The sequence below is a fragment of the Carcharhinus amblyrhynchos genome, chromosome 27 (genome assembly GCF_965287045.1).
Source record: "Carcharhinus amblyrhynchos chromosome 27, sCarAmb.v2.hapA, whole genome shotgun sequence".
In the NCBI taxonomy this organism is placed as follows: domain Eukaryota; kingdom Metazoa; phylum Chordata; class Chondrichthyes; order Carcharhiniformes; family Carcharhinidae; genus Carcharhinus; species Carcharhinus amblyrhynchos.
The window spans coordinates 21,626,462-21,640,157 of NC_137350.1; the positions used below are offsets into that span (position 1 = coordinate 21,626,462).

Sequence of the window (13,696 nt, forward strand, 5' to 3'; positions counted from 1 at the left end):
ACTGCGTCACTAACCCCTATGCTCCAGGATTTCCTTCCTTAACCTCCCCTTTCCTACTTAAGTTGCTCCTTAAAATTCTACCTCTTCCATCAAGCTTTTCGCCATTTGCCCAAATGTTACCCTGTGTGGTTCAGTTTCAAATTTTGTTCTATAATGCTGCTGTGAAGTGGCTTGAGATGTTCTATAACATAATAAATACACAGTGTTGTAATTTTTGCATTATGAGTGAGGCCTAGAGAAATTTGGACTTTCCATCCTTTGGAGGAGACTTGTAAGAATGATTTTATTAAGCAAACTGCATGGAAAAGATATTTCTGAAAGGTCACGTTCAAGAAGTAAATGGCAAATTTCAGACTGTTATCAGTAAGTTTTTATTCATGCAGCGAGTACTCAACATATTAAATTAACTCTTGGATATAGTGGTGGAAGCAAAAAGCTTGGAATAATTTAGGGACTACTTAGATGCTGCATTGAATTTAGGATAATTCTGGATGGATAACCTAAAATGAGGATGTCTTGTGGCACAGTAGGTAGTGTCACTGTCTCTGAATCAGAAGTTCTGTTTCAAGTCTCACTCTAGGGCTTGATGGCTAAGGAAGATGTGTTCATAACACAGCCAAACAGGCTGAATATTCATTTCAACATACACCAAGGTCAGGCAGGAGATTTCCTGCACAGCGGCATGATGGAATGAAATTGGAGTTTCTACCATCGTTATCCATTGCTCCAGGACTACAAAAAGTATGCAAGAGTGCTTGATTCTTAAGAAACATGAATTCTTTGGGGAGCTGATTACTTTAGTTGGCTATCCAGTCAGTGTGGATCAGATTAGTGCTAACAACAGAGAGGTTTGGCCTCTCCAATCCACCTGGGGGGGATTCGGGACTTCCCTTCCTTGCCCTGCCTTTGGTGGAGATCATGGCATTGAGGTTTGGACAGAACTTGAAGAAAATAAAAATTGCCAAATGACTTTCCCTATCTATAATCGCCTTGTAAATTTAGCCCTATTGAAATATATTATCTTGAAATTCATTTATGGAATAAATTTGTTTCTTAAGTACATTAGTAGCCTTTGTCTATTTCAGTGTGCACATTGAATGTACTGTTGTAGGTACAGTTGTATCAACATACTTTTCTCTTGATTCTACCAGGGGAGCCCACCATGCATCACTGGACCAGAGCTCCCCACCCCAGAGTACAACTCCTCCCACCTACAAAGTCCCACTGCTGGGATCATATGATGGAAAAGATGATTTTCCACTACGAAAAACTGGTGAGCAGTCAGCATATCCTGAGATTTATTTTTAAACTACTTGTAACAGCTGAAAAGTAAATGCCCAGCTAAAAAGAGCCATGGGGAATAAAGTTATAGTATGATGTTGAAACTCATGTCAAGTCTGAGTCAGCTAAAAGCCATAAACATTTTTTTCAATCCATTTTGGATTCAGTTGTTCTGTATCTATCCCTAGGTACAAATAAATAAATTATTTGATATTTTTACATCAATTTAATGATTTTTCCCAAGTGCATGTAGGTATAATGCAGTGCCAAATTGTTTGGGAAGATGTATTATAATTAGCTGTGACATCCAACAGAGGTAATCTATTGAATATATAGAAACGCATGCAAAAGACTCGTGTTTAAAAGTGCATATTGCCACTATTGTCAAGTGAAAATGCCGGTGCTGTTGCCCTATTTTTACTTGTAACCTAGGAAAATTGTATTTTTATAAATTAACGTCATAACAGATAAATGCCACTGTTCCAAGAGGATTGTTGTGTCTGTTCCTGGAACTCAATATTTTTCATTCTACCTTAATAGCGAATCCTAGATTCCCTTTGAATATGGTAATCTGATCATTTCTCACCCTGGAAAATTGAATTGATTCGTTTCCTACTTTAATTCCATTCAGCATAATGTTAGTCCTTGGTTAAAATTCATTGGTCATAAAGATTAGAGGCCGTTAACAATTTTTGTGGTGAGCAATTTCTACTCCCAACAAAGTTTTGGAACTATTGCTAAAGAAAAGAGATATCTTGGTGGTCACGTTAGATAATTCGAGGGCAATGCATTGTTGTTTCACTAGTTTTATTCTTGTTAAGGAAAGAAAAACATTGAAATATCCTGTCCATTTTAAAGAATCAGAAATGTTGATACTTTAATGGTTAACTAAGTAAATCAACAAATGCTATGTTGCGTCCCTATATATACAATAAGAAGTCTCACAACACCAGGTTAAAGTCCAACAGGTTTATTTGGTAGCACAAGCCACAAGCTTTCAGAGCACTGCTGCTTCATCAGGTAAGTGGGAGTTCTGTTCACAAACAGGGCATATAAAGACACACTCAACTTATAAAATAGTGGTTGGAATGCCGGTCTTTACAGGTAATCAGGTCTTAAAGGTACAGACAATGAGTGGAGAGAGGTTTAAGCACAGGTTAATGAAATGTGTATTGTCTCCAGCCAGGATAGTTAGTGAGATTTTGTAAGCCCAGGCAAGTTGTGGGGATTACAAATAGTGTGATGTGAACCCATGGTCCCGGTTGAGGCTGTCCTCATGTTTGCAGAACGTGGCTGTCAGTTTCTGCTCAGCGATTCCGCATTGTCATGTGTCGTGAAGGCAGCCTTGGAGAACACTTACCTGAAGATCAGAGGCTGAATGCCCATGACGGCTGAAATGTCCCCCAACAGGAAGAGAACGCTCCTGCCTCGTGATTATTGAGTGATGTTCACTTATCCATTGTTGTAGCATCTGCATGGTCTCCCCAGTGTACCATGCCTCAGGACATCCTTTCCTGCAGCGTATCAGGTAAGCAACATTGGCTGAGTTGCAAGAGTATGTACCGTGCACCTGGTGGATGGTGTCCTCATGTGAGATGATGGCATCCGTGTTGATGATCTGGCATTCTTGCAGAGGGTGCTATGGCAAGGTTGTGTGGTGTCATGGTCACTGTTCTCTGGAAGGCTGGGTAGTTTGCTGCAGACAGTGGTCTGTTTGAGTTGTGTGGTTGTTTGAAAGTAAGATGTGGGGATGGCCTTGGCATGATGCTCGTTTTCATCGATGATATGTTGAAGGCTCCAGGGAATATGTTTTGGCTTCTCCGTTCCAGAGAAGTACTGGACGACGAAGGGTACTCTGTCCGCCGTGACCCATGTTTGTCTTCTGAGGAGGTCGGTGCAGTTTTTCACTGTGGCCTATCGGAACTGTCAATCGATGAGCCGAGCGCCGTATTATGAGGGCATCTTTTAGCGTCTGGAGATATCTGTTGCGATCCTCCTTATCTAAGCAAATCCTGTGTATATGGAGGGCTTGTCAATAGGGAATGGCTTCTTTAATGTGTTTAGGGTGGAAGCTGGAGAAGTGGAACAGAAAAGCTACAACATCTTCTCAGATCATCTCACCAAGACCATCCCCACACCCCCACTTCTTGCCTTCAAACAACCGCACAATCTCAACCAGACCATTGTCCACAGCAAACTACCCAGCCTTCAAGAGAACAGTGGCGACACCACACGCCCCTGCCATAGCAACCCCTGCAAGAAGTGCCGGATCATCGACACAGATGCCGTCATCTCATGTGAGAACACCATCCACCAGGTACACAGTACATACTCCGGCAACTTGGTTAATGTTGTCTATCTGATATGCTGCAGGAAAGGATGTCCCAAGGTATGGTACATTGGGGAAACCATGCAGACGCTACGACAATGGATGAATGAACACCGCTCGACAATCATCCAGGCAGGAATGCTCCCTTCTTGTAGGGGAACGCTTCAGCATTCAGCCTCTGATCTTCGGGTAAGTGTTCTCCAAGGCGGCCTTCATGACACACGACAATGGAGAATCACTGAGCAAAGACTGGTAGCCAAGTTCCGCCTCAAACGGGATCTTAGGTTCATGTCACTCTATCTGTAACCCCCACGACTTGCCTGGCTTGCAAAATCTCACTAATTGTCTTGGCTGGAGATAATATACATCTCTTTAACCCGTCCTTAACCCTCTTTCCACTCACATTGTCTGTACCTTTAAGACTTGATTACCTGTAAAGACTCGCATGCCAACCATTATTTTGTAAAGTGAGTTTTTGTCTTTATATGCCCTGTTGTGAACAGAACTCCCACTTACCTGATGAAGGAGCAGTGCTCCGAAAGCTTGCAGCTTGTGCTACCAAATAAACCTATTGGACTTCAATCTGGTGTTGTGAGACTTCTTACTGTGCTTCCCCCAATCCAACGCCAGCATCTCCAGATCATGGTCTCCATATATAGTCAGCTGTTTCTTTCAAATGGGTTGTATTCAATTGACAGTATGTTCTCAACCAAGACAACAAGTGGTTATGTTCTTCACATTTGACTTGCCTGATATTCCAGAACCCATCTCAAAATGATGTATGCTCAAAATGCAGTTAATATGTAAACAAGGTGAAAAGATTACCTACTTTTCACACCTAATCGGAATCTCAGTTCCAAATTGAGCCTGAATTGATCTTCAGTTAGCACCAATCAGATGAGAGAGACCATTTTCTAAGAATCTAATCATTGTTGAGCATTGAATTACTGGTGCAGACATAAGAGCATAAGAAATAGGAGCAGGAGTAGGCCATCTAGCCCTTCAAGCCTGCCCCGCCATTCAATAAGGTCATGGCTGATCTGTCGTGGCTCAGTTCCACTTTGCCGCCCTCTCCCCATAACCCTTAATCCCCTCTCTTATCAAAAACCCATCAACCCGCGTCTTAAAAATATTTAGCGAGGCAGCCTCCACCACTTCAACGGGCAGAGAATTCCAGAGATTCACCACCCTTTGAGTGAAGAAGTTCCTCCTCAACTCCGTTCTAAACCGCCCCCCTTTTATCTTGAGGCTGTGCCCCCTAGTCCTACTGTCCTTTCTGAGCGGGAAGAGTCTCTCCACCTCTATCCTATCCATCCCATTCATCATCTTATACGTCTCAATGAGTTCTCCCCTCATTCTTCTAAACTCTAACGAGTACAAGCCTAGTTTATTCAGCCTCTCCTCATAGCTCAACCCCCTCAACTCCGGTATCAGCCTAGTAAACCTCCTCTGCACTCCCTCCAAGGCCAAAATATCTTTGCGCAGGTGCGGCGCCCAAAACTGCACACAGTACTCCAGCTGCGGCCTCACCAATGCCCTATACAGCTGCAGCAAGACCTCCCTACTTTTATATTCAATCCCCCTCGCTATGAAGGCCAGCATCCCATTTGCCTTCCTGACCACCTGCTGCACCTGCAAGCTGGGTTTTTGCGACTCATGCACAAGGACCCCTAGGTCCCTCTGCACCGTCGCCTGCTGCAGTTTTTCGCCACGTAAGTAATAATCCTTCCTACCATTATTCCGACCAACGTGGACCACCTCACACTTGCCAACATTAAATTCCATTTGCCATTTCCTGGCCCATTCGCCCAGCCTATCTAGATCCTTCTGCAGACTCTCCACACCCTCCGCACAATTTGCCGTTCCCCCAATCTTGGTGTCATCAGCAAATTTCGACACCCTACACTCGGTTGCCTCCTCCAGATCATCTATATAAATGGTAAAAAGCTGAGGCCCCAGCACCGACCCCTGGGGCACTCCACTAGTCACCATCCGCCAATCCGAATAGCACCCGTTGACCCCCACTCTCTGCCTCCTATTTGACAACCAATCCTCTATCCACGCTAACACCCTACCCCCAACTCCATGTCCCTCGACCTTCTGCAATAACCTCTTGTGAGGTACTTTGTCAAACGCCTTCTGAAAATCTAGAAATACCACATCCACCGGCTCTCCTCTATCCACCGCCCTAGACGCATCCTCATAGAACTCCAGTAAATTTGTCAGACACGACTTCCCTTTAATGAAACCGTGCTGCGTCTGCTCTATCAAGCAATTCCCTTCAAGATGCCTCGCAATTTCCTCCTTGATGACAGATTCTAACATTTTACCTACCACAGACGTTAAACTAACCGGCCTATAATTCCCCGCCTTTTGCCTGGCACCCTTCTTAAACAACGGCGTAACATTAGCCGTTTTCCAATCATCCGGCACTTCCCCGGAATCCAGCGACGTCTGGAAAATAACCACCAAGGCATCCACTATCACCTCCACCATTTCTTTCAGAATCCTCGGATGCATTCCATCCGGTCCTGGGGACTTGTCCACAATCAGCCCCTCCAGTCTATCGAGCACCGCCTCTCTAGTAACAGTAATGTCATTAAGACCCTCCAGTCCTACCACCTTTCCGTCGCTAACACCCGGCAAATTATTCACGTCCTCCTCCGTGAAGACAGAAACAAAAAAGTTATTCAATACCTTAGCCATATCCCCATCCCCTACCACTAGGTCCCCTTTCTCTCCTCTAAAGGACCAACGTTCACCCTAGCCAGCCTCTTCCTTTTTATGTATTTATAAAAACTCTTGCTATCCTTTTTTATATTAAGCGCTAGCCCAGCTTCATAGTTTCTCCTACCCTTCTTTATCAACTTCTTTGTCAATCTTTGTTGACATTTAAACCTCTCCCAATCCTCTTCTCACCCACTACTCTTAGCTACCCTAAATTCCTCCGCTTTTAATTTAACACTTTCCTTCACCTCCTTCGTTATCCACGGCTTATTACCTCTCCTCCTACGGTCCTTTTTGACCATCGGAATAAATTTCTGCTGAGCACCAAGAAAGATCTCCTTAAAGATCCTCCACTGCTCCTCAGCAGACCTACCTTCCAACGCGCTCCCCCAGTCAACATTCGCCAATTCTTCTCTCATCCTACCGTACTCCCCTCTGTTCAAACAAAGGACGCGTGTCCAGGAACCCACTTTCTCCTCCTCCATCTGCACCAGAAACTCCACCATACAATGATCACTCTCCCCAAGAGGATCCTTCATCGCATGGTCCCTAATTCTACCCGCCTCATTACATAACACCAGATCCAAGATAGCTCGCTCCCTCGTTGGCTCCAACACACACTGTTCGAGGAAACTATCCTGGCAGCATTCCAAGAACTCTTCCTCAAGCCCACCGCGTCCAACATGGGTCGACCAATCAATATGTAGATTGAAATCCCCCATAACTACGGCCGTCCCATTCCTGCACGCCGCACTTATTTGCGCGTTAACAGCCCGCCCCACCTCCAGATCATTATTCGGGGGCCTATAGATGACACCCACCAGTGTCTTCCTCCCTTTGCTGTTCCTAATCTCTACCCACAACGATGGACAATTTAGTGATTAAGAAGTAATAGTTAGCCGAAGGAACATTGGGCCCAGTTTTAATCTCATTATCTCACTGCTGTTCATATTGGTTTGCAGTGGTATTTTGTGTTAAAAGGCAACTTATTTTGTTTCAGCACCATTAAGAAACTACCATGATTGAGAAAGCATGTCTGACACTATTGAGGAGGTCAACAAAGTCAGACAACTTTTTAAAAATACATATTGTATCAATGCTGATATTTTATTGTATGTTTTAGGGATTGGGCAACACTGAGAAGCATTGTTTTGTGTAATCCTGCTTAGATTGACAGGATTATGTGACAGGAATTTAATTGGATGAGTAGGTTTTTGGCCCCTTCCTTCAAGTGCGTGAGTACATCAGTTGGGTTTTCTCACAGTCCTGATGATGTTCATGGTAATTTTTCTGATGCAAGCCCATAAATTTCCAGAATTATTTGGGTTCAACCTCAACTTGACATGGTAATGTTAGAACTTAGAACTATGGATTGATGGCCAATAGTACAACCATGAGGCCAAGGTAATGCTTGAAGGAGAAATAGGCATTGAGCCCAGTCAGTCCATTAATGAATGGCATCCCATCTCTTTAATAGTGTAAGAAAATGTTCTGCATTAACACTCCTATTCCCAAAGGTGATTAAGGAACATTTCTGAACACTTGTGAATCTCCATATCTCTATGATGTAACCCTAGCAAACTTCCCATCACAAACAACGACTCTATTATTTCCCCTATGCTTGCCATCCCAGACCCCACATTAGTTCAAGAACCATAATGGTTTATAGAATGTTGAATCAGTTTTGTCCATATTTGTTTGTCAGTTCAGTTTAAACCAGGATCCTTATGAACTATAGCATACTAGCTAACATTTTGTGTGGAAAATGGAACAGACGTGGGTGGGGATGGAGTTGAATTTGGTTTCCCTCAGTTCTAGGTGAAACTCAAACTGAGTGTCAGCAATTGGATTATTGATAAGTGCTGCTTAAGAGCACAGTCCACTACTCCATTGTCCCTGTGGGTGATTGAGAATAAGTTGCTGAGATGGTTCATGGCTAGATAGAATTTGCCTTGCTTTTTGTGGGCAGGATATAATTTCCATTTTGTTAGGCAGATGCCAATGTTGTAGCTGTATAGAAACAGGTTGACTTAGAAGTTTATTTATTAGTCACAAGTAAGGCTTGCATTAACACTGCAATGAAGTTACTGTGAAATTACCCTAGTTGCCACGTTCCGGCGCGTGTTTGGAATAATATACCTAACCAGTGCATCTTTCAGACTGTGGGAGGAAACCAGAGCACCCAGAGGAAACCTACGCAGACATGGAGAAAACCTGCAAACTCCACACAGATAGTGACCCAAACCTGGAGTCAAACCCAGTCCCTGGCGCTGTGAGGCAGCAATGCTAACCACTGTGCCACCATGCTGCCCTCACGGACTTATGGCGTGGTTTATTCTACGTACGAACACATGAATTAAGAACAGGGATAGGCCATTTGGCCCCTCAAGTGTGCCCCGCCATTTGATAAAATCATGGCTGATTTGATTGTGGTGCCAACTCCACTTTCCTGTCTACCCCTTATAATCTTTCTTTCCCTTAAGATTCAAGAATCTATTTAACTCAACCTTAAAAATATTGAATGACCTGAAACCCAAGACTTCCACACTAAAGCTGCGCTGTTGTTGAGGCCCGTGGCCTTCACTGTGTCCGATGTGATCATTTCTTGAAGTGAATTGTATTGGCTGAACATTGACATTTTGTGATGGGGTGCCTCAGGTTGATGTTGAGATGAATCATCCACTCAGTGCTTCTGTTTATGTTTGCTTTTTACCATGTGGTGAATTTGTAATTCTAAACCTACCACTCAGGGGTGGTGTGGAAAGCAAAAAGAAGGAAGATGAGAAAAATATTAATTTCAAATTGAGGAGAGCAAGTATTTTGCTCATCTCCAAGGAGTAGACTTGACAGCAATATAAACAAAGTTTAAAAGCACATCACACTATTATTTATTAACAGAGGATTGATGCATGGCATGCAAAATTCTGGAAAAGATAATTGAAAAGGCAATGGAAAGTGGAAAGAAATTTGAATCTAATACATTTATTTATACACAGGGCTAATTAACATAAATGAGTGAGACTCATGGAAATTTTTTGCATGGGAGGCAATCATTCGGTCCATTATGTCTATTCCAGCTGGGAAAGAGCAATCCAGTCTAACCTCACTTTTCAGCTCTTGATCAGTCACCTGATCGATTCTAACACTTGAAGTGCATGTCCAAGTACTACTTAAACGCAATTTGTTGAGCATTTACTTTCTCACAATACAGTGGAACTCACAATTTGTGAACATAAGCAGTAATAAAAACGGTACAATTATTTACCATGTGCTTAATTTAATTTTGTTTCGTATAACACAGGATGTATTATTTGTTGCTAAATATTCCTATTCATGTGCATTTAGAACTGTAAAATATATATTTCTTCATCATCGATAAGGTTTTGGGATTATTTTGGCTACACTATGTAATACTCTTCAAGTTTTAAAATCGCCCTTGTGTTTATATGGAGATGCTGTATAACTAAAAGGAGCAGAAAGGCAAGATGTAAACAAGTATGCAGTTCAAAATTTCACTACTTCTTTAATTCATTGCTGAGAAACCCATGATGCTCACACTGGAGAATAGGTTTTTCCCCTGTGCATTGTTGTTTTGTGTGATTCTTGTGTTTGTTTTCAGTATTGCATCAGTGTGAATAACATGGTATTCATGAAAATGACACGTCAGTACTTTATAGTTTGTGTTTTTCAATATTGGGTCCAACCTAGTAGTGGATAAAGATAATTGTAAGTTTGCAAAGGTGTGGCAGTTGATGTCAGGGAGTGGATGTTAGTTGACCTACAGACTTAAAACAACTTTGGCCCTATGCTAGAAGTGCCATAATAGTCATTAATGTGTTTATATACATTTGTATTGACCATTAAAAGTGCCAGCAAAGTTTGTAACTCTTGATGAAAGCAGAATTTTGGGGTTATAATCTGGCGTCATTCCATGAAAGATAAGTCAGTGAGCCTTCATCCCTTCTTTATCCCAATGATGTTGGTGCTTGGTATTCAAGGCAAAAAAATTCTCAAAGCTAAAAACGTTTTTCTTCAAATAATATACGCAGCTTCTGAACCCAATTTGAAGGTACGTTCCAGATTAAAACAGAAGGTGGCTGAGAGGAGAAGCAGCCCGTTATTGAGGAGGAAAGATGGCACAATAATTAGCACATTCAAGAAGAGAGCTATAGAAATCACAGGTAAGGTTGTAGAATCAAACACTGTGTATGGTGCATCGTATCAGAACCATTTATAATTTAAAACTTAAAGAAACCTGAGCTAGTAGTGATTTTTGGGGATATAGATCTGTGGTATTCAATTTGTTGCACGCTTGCTATTTTTAAAACTTTACCAATTTCCCCCATGTTAAAATGCTAACTGCCTGATGGAGCATAGTTCTGCAGGTGCTATAGGTTCTTCAATGTCTCACCTAAGAAGCCACTATTCACAGACGGGTCCTGCAGATGAGTGCCACCAGGCTGTTTACTGTCATGCATCAAAGACAAACCCAATTCAGAATTTAACTGATATTAATAGAAGCACTCTATTTTAGCATTTCTTGAATTCACTGGATAGCAATCTGGTGTGGTAATCAGGATGATTTATTCCATTGGATTTCATCCAAGAATGGCAAGAACAAATCTGGGACATTCCTTCTTTATGTGGCTCATCTACACACTGGCCAAACTTGCTGAGAATTTGATACTAAAGATGGAGAGTCACTTCTTTAATGGGACTAAATGATGGATTTTTTAATACTATGAAAGTTCCAACATTCTCTCAACAGCTCAAACTATTACATCCATATATTTTATTCGAACAATTAATTAAATAATGAGTTCAGATCTGCTGTGGCGTATATTTGGTTCATTAAAATAATGCTCAGTGCATGGTATTTTCATTGTTGTGTTGTGCTACATCTCTGTATTAACGCTTAGATTTCAGGCTTATCATCTTTAGATTTAGTTCCATTTTTTCTGTATGTATATATGGTCCCAGCCTCCTTATCCAGCAGCCCAAAATCCAGAAGGACCCAAAAATCCTGCTGTGGAAGTTACAATCCCCATCAGGCATTGCAGTCCATTATATCGAGGTCATGGTGTGCTCTGATCCACTGATCTTTGGGTCTTGGATTAGAGGGAGAAGCCTTTTCCCTTTTTTAGCTGCGTTCAGCTCAGCAGAGAAATCAGCCCAGCCTTAAATTAGATTATTGCCCTCAACCCAGGACCCAAAATTCTGAAAATATTGTATCTGGTACACATACAGTCCTGAGCTTCCCAGATACATTTTTAAATCAGGCCATGTAAGTCTGTTCTAATTGGTTAGCAACAAATTCAGATTTCACTAGAATGGTAATTTTCCAAACCTAAATAATTCAGTGTTGATCTGTGGCATAATTACTCTCAGCTATAAGTATGGAATCATACAGGTGTAGTAGGGACCACATAAATGGTGGAAATGCACATTAAAGGCTAACGAAATTCAAAGGGATGCAGACGTTCAAATAGAAGTGACAGAATAGGAGGTTATATCCTTTTATTATCTTTGGCAAATCCCCCTCCCTCAAATTTCAAGGGGAACTTGACCTTCCCTCAAACCAATGAATAGAGATAGTGCTTATGAGCTGATTTTGAGAAGAGTTATCCTTGTCACTTTGTCATGCTAACCCCATACATTAGAACTGCAGTATTCCTTAAAACTGTGTGTGGCTTGTAGTGTTGGCAGTGTCAGCCTTCCATTGTAGCTTATCAGTACATGGCCTTGCAACAGATACATCTCCTCTGCATCTGGTTCTCTTCTGACCCAGACTCGGGGCAAGATATTTCCCCATAATCAATGATTGATAGATATGGCAATGTTTCCAGATAATGCTTGGCACATGGAGACCAATTTAGTTTTGCTGACTGAAGGTTCCTTTTTGATGCTAGACCACTGGAAACATGAATGATCTATTTGCCAGATGGTTAGTCTGACATTCACATTTCATACTACCATCAGATCTGCCATCACAGCCTCCATTGGAAACTGAGCATCCAGAGCATTGATTGCCAAAGTGATATATATGCATCTCTGTGTGCAGTTGCAAATGCCAGCAGATGGGCACAGGGCTAGCAGCTTGGCTTAACTGATTCTTCCATTAGTCTTTTGCCTCTTCCTTCAAAAAATTGATTTGGGGATTTCCAATTGAAGCTGCACAAACAAAAAGGAGCAGGAGAGTAATTAGTGCAAGGGCTCATTATAGTCTATGGAAGCAGAACAGTAAGTGAATCAGGGTAAAAGTAGCTGTAACTTTGCTAAGTCAATCTTTGGGCTTTTAAATTTCTACTCACAACTCAGTCCCGAGCGGCTATGGATGCTCATTATATAAGGAAGCTATTGCAATCAGAGCTGCACTGGTATATGGGTGGGAAAGTTCTGGACACAGTTTGCCATTACTTGCACATCAATTTAAATACTATGAAGCTTCCGTGACCCAGCCCACCCCTATCCAAAGTTTGATCAGCACCATTGGGACTGATCTTGGACAATCAGAATATGTGTCTGAGTTGAAGGTAGGATAAGTTATGATCAGCCTGAAGGTACTTGATTAGATTTTTATTCTGTTCGTTCATGGGATGTGGGTGCTATTGGCTGAGCAATAACGCTATTTGCCCTTGAGCTGAGTGGCTTGATAGGCTATTTAAGAGGACATTTAAGAGTCAACCACATTGCTATGAATCTGTACCAGATAGAAATGGCAGATTACCTTCCCTAAAGGGCATTACTAATGGATTTTTACAACAAACGACGGTGGTTTTATTGTCATCTTTAGATTTTTAATTCCAGATATTTATTGAATTTAGATCCTACCATTTGCCATGGTGGGAGCACTACCCAGCATCTCTGGGATACTAGTCCAGTGATGGTACCATTACACCACCTCTTCCCCATGTTATGTGCTAAGTATCATTGACATCTTACAAGAAAAGAAAATATTTTTGGTCTAAGTACTTAACCTCTTTACAGAAAAACAGCAATTGCTGGAATGTCTTTGACTTTTATTTGCAAAGCATGAATTATATTGATAATATAGATATCCTTGAGCAAGGCTCACCCCTTGTTGCTCTAGTAATGTCAGTGGTGCGCTGTTGACTCTGGAGCAGTACCATTCCAAGTATTGCAGACGAACTTCCGGCTAAACTGACAAGACACTGCAAAGCTGTCTAACCTCAAACTATGCCATGAGAAATCTATGTCTGAGAAATCTGCATTCTCCATCTATAATATTGCTTCCCAAGTTGAAGAGCTCTAGGGTAATAATCAGATTAATTTGAAACCTCTACTGTCACAATTTGTATTTGAGCCATAATTTTCGTAATTAATATGAATGGAGTAACC

At 41.8% G+C, this 13,696-nt stretch overlaps 1 protein-coding gene across 14 annotated transcripts in view; it reads left to right on the forward strand.

Annotated features, from left to right (window-relative positions):
* The window catches only part of hdac5 (histone deacetylase 5), a 303,715-nt gene that overhangs the window by 194,299 nt on the left and 95,720 nt on the right, over positions 1–13,696 (forward strand). For all 14 annotated transcript variants that reach the window (XM_080213636.1, XM_080213634.1, XM_080213639.1 and 11 more), the window contains 2 exons: positions 1,152–1,273; positions 10,387–10,518. In XM_080213636.1, the coding sequence (XP_080069762.1) occupies positions 1,152–1,273; positions 10,387–10,518 (254 nt within the window). The remainder of the gene's footprint in view (positions 1–1,151; positions 1,274–10,386; positions 10,519–13,696) is intronic.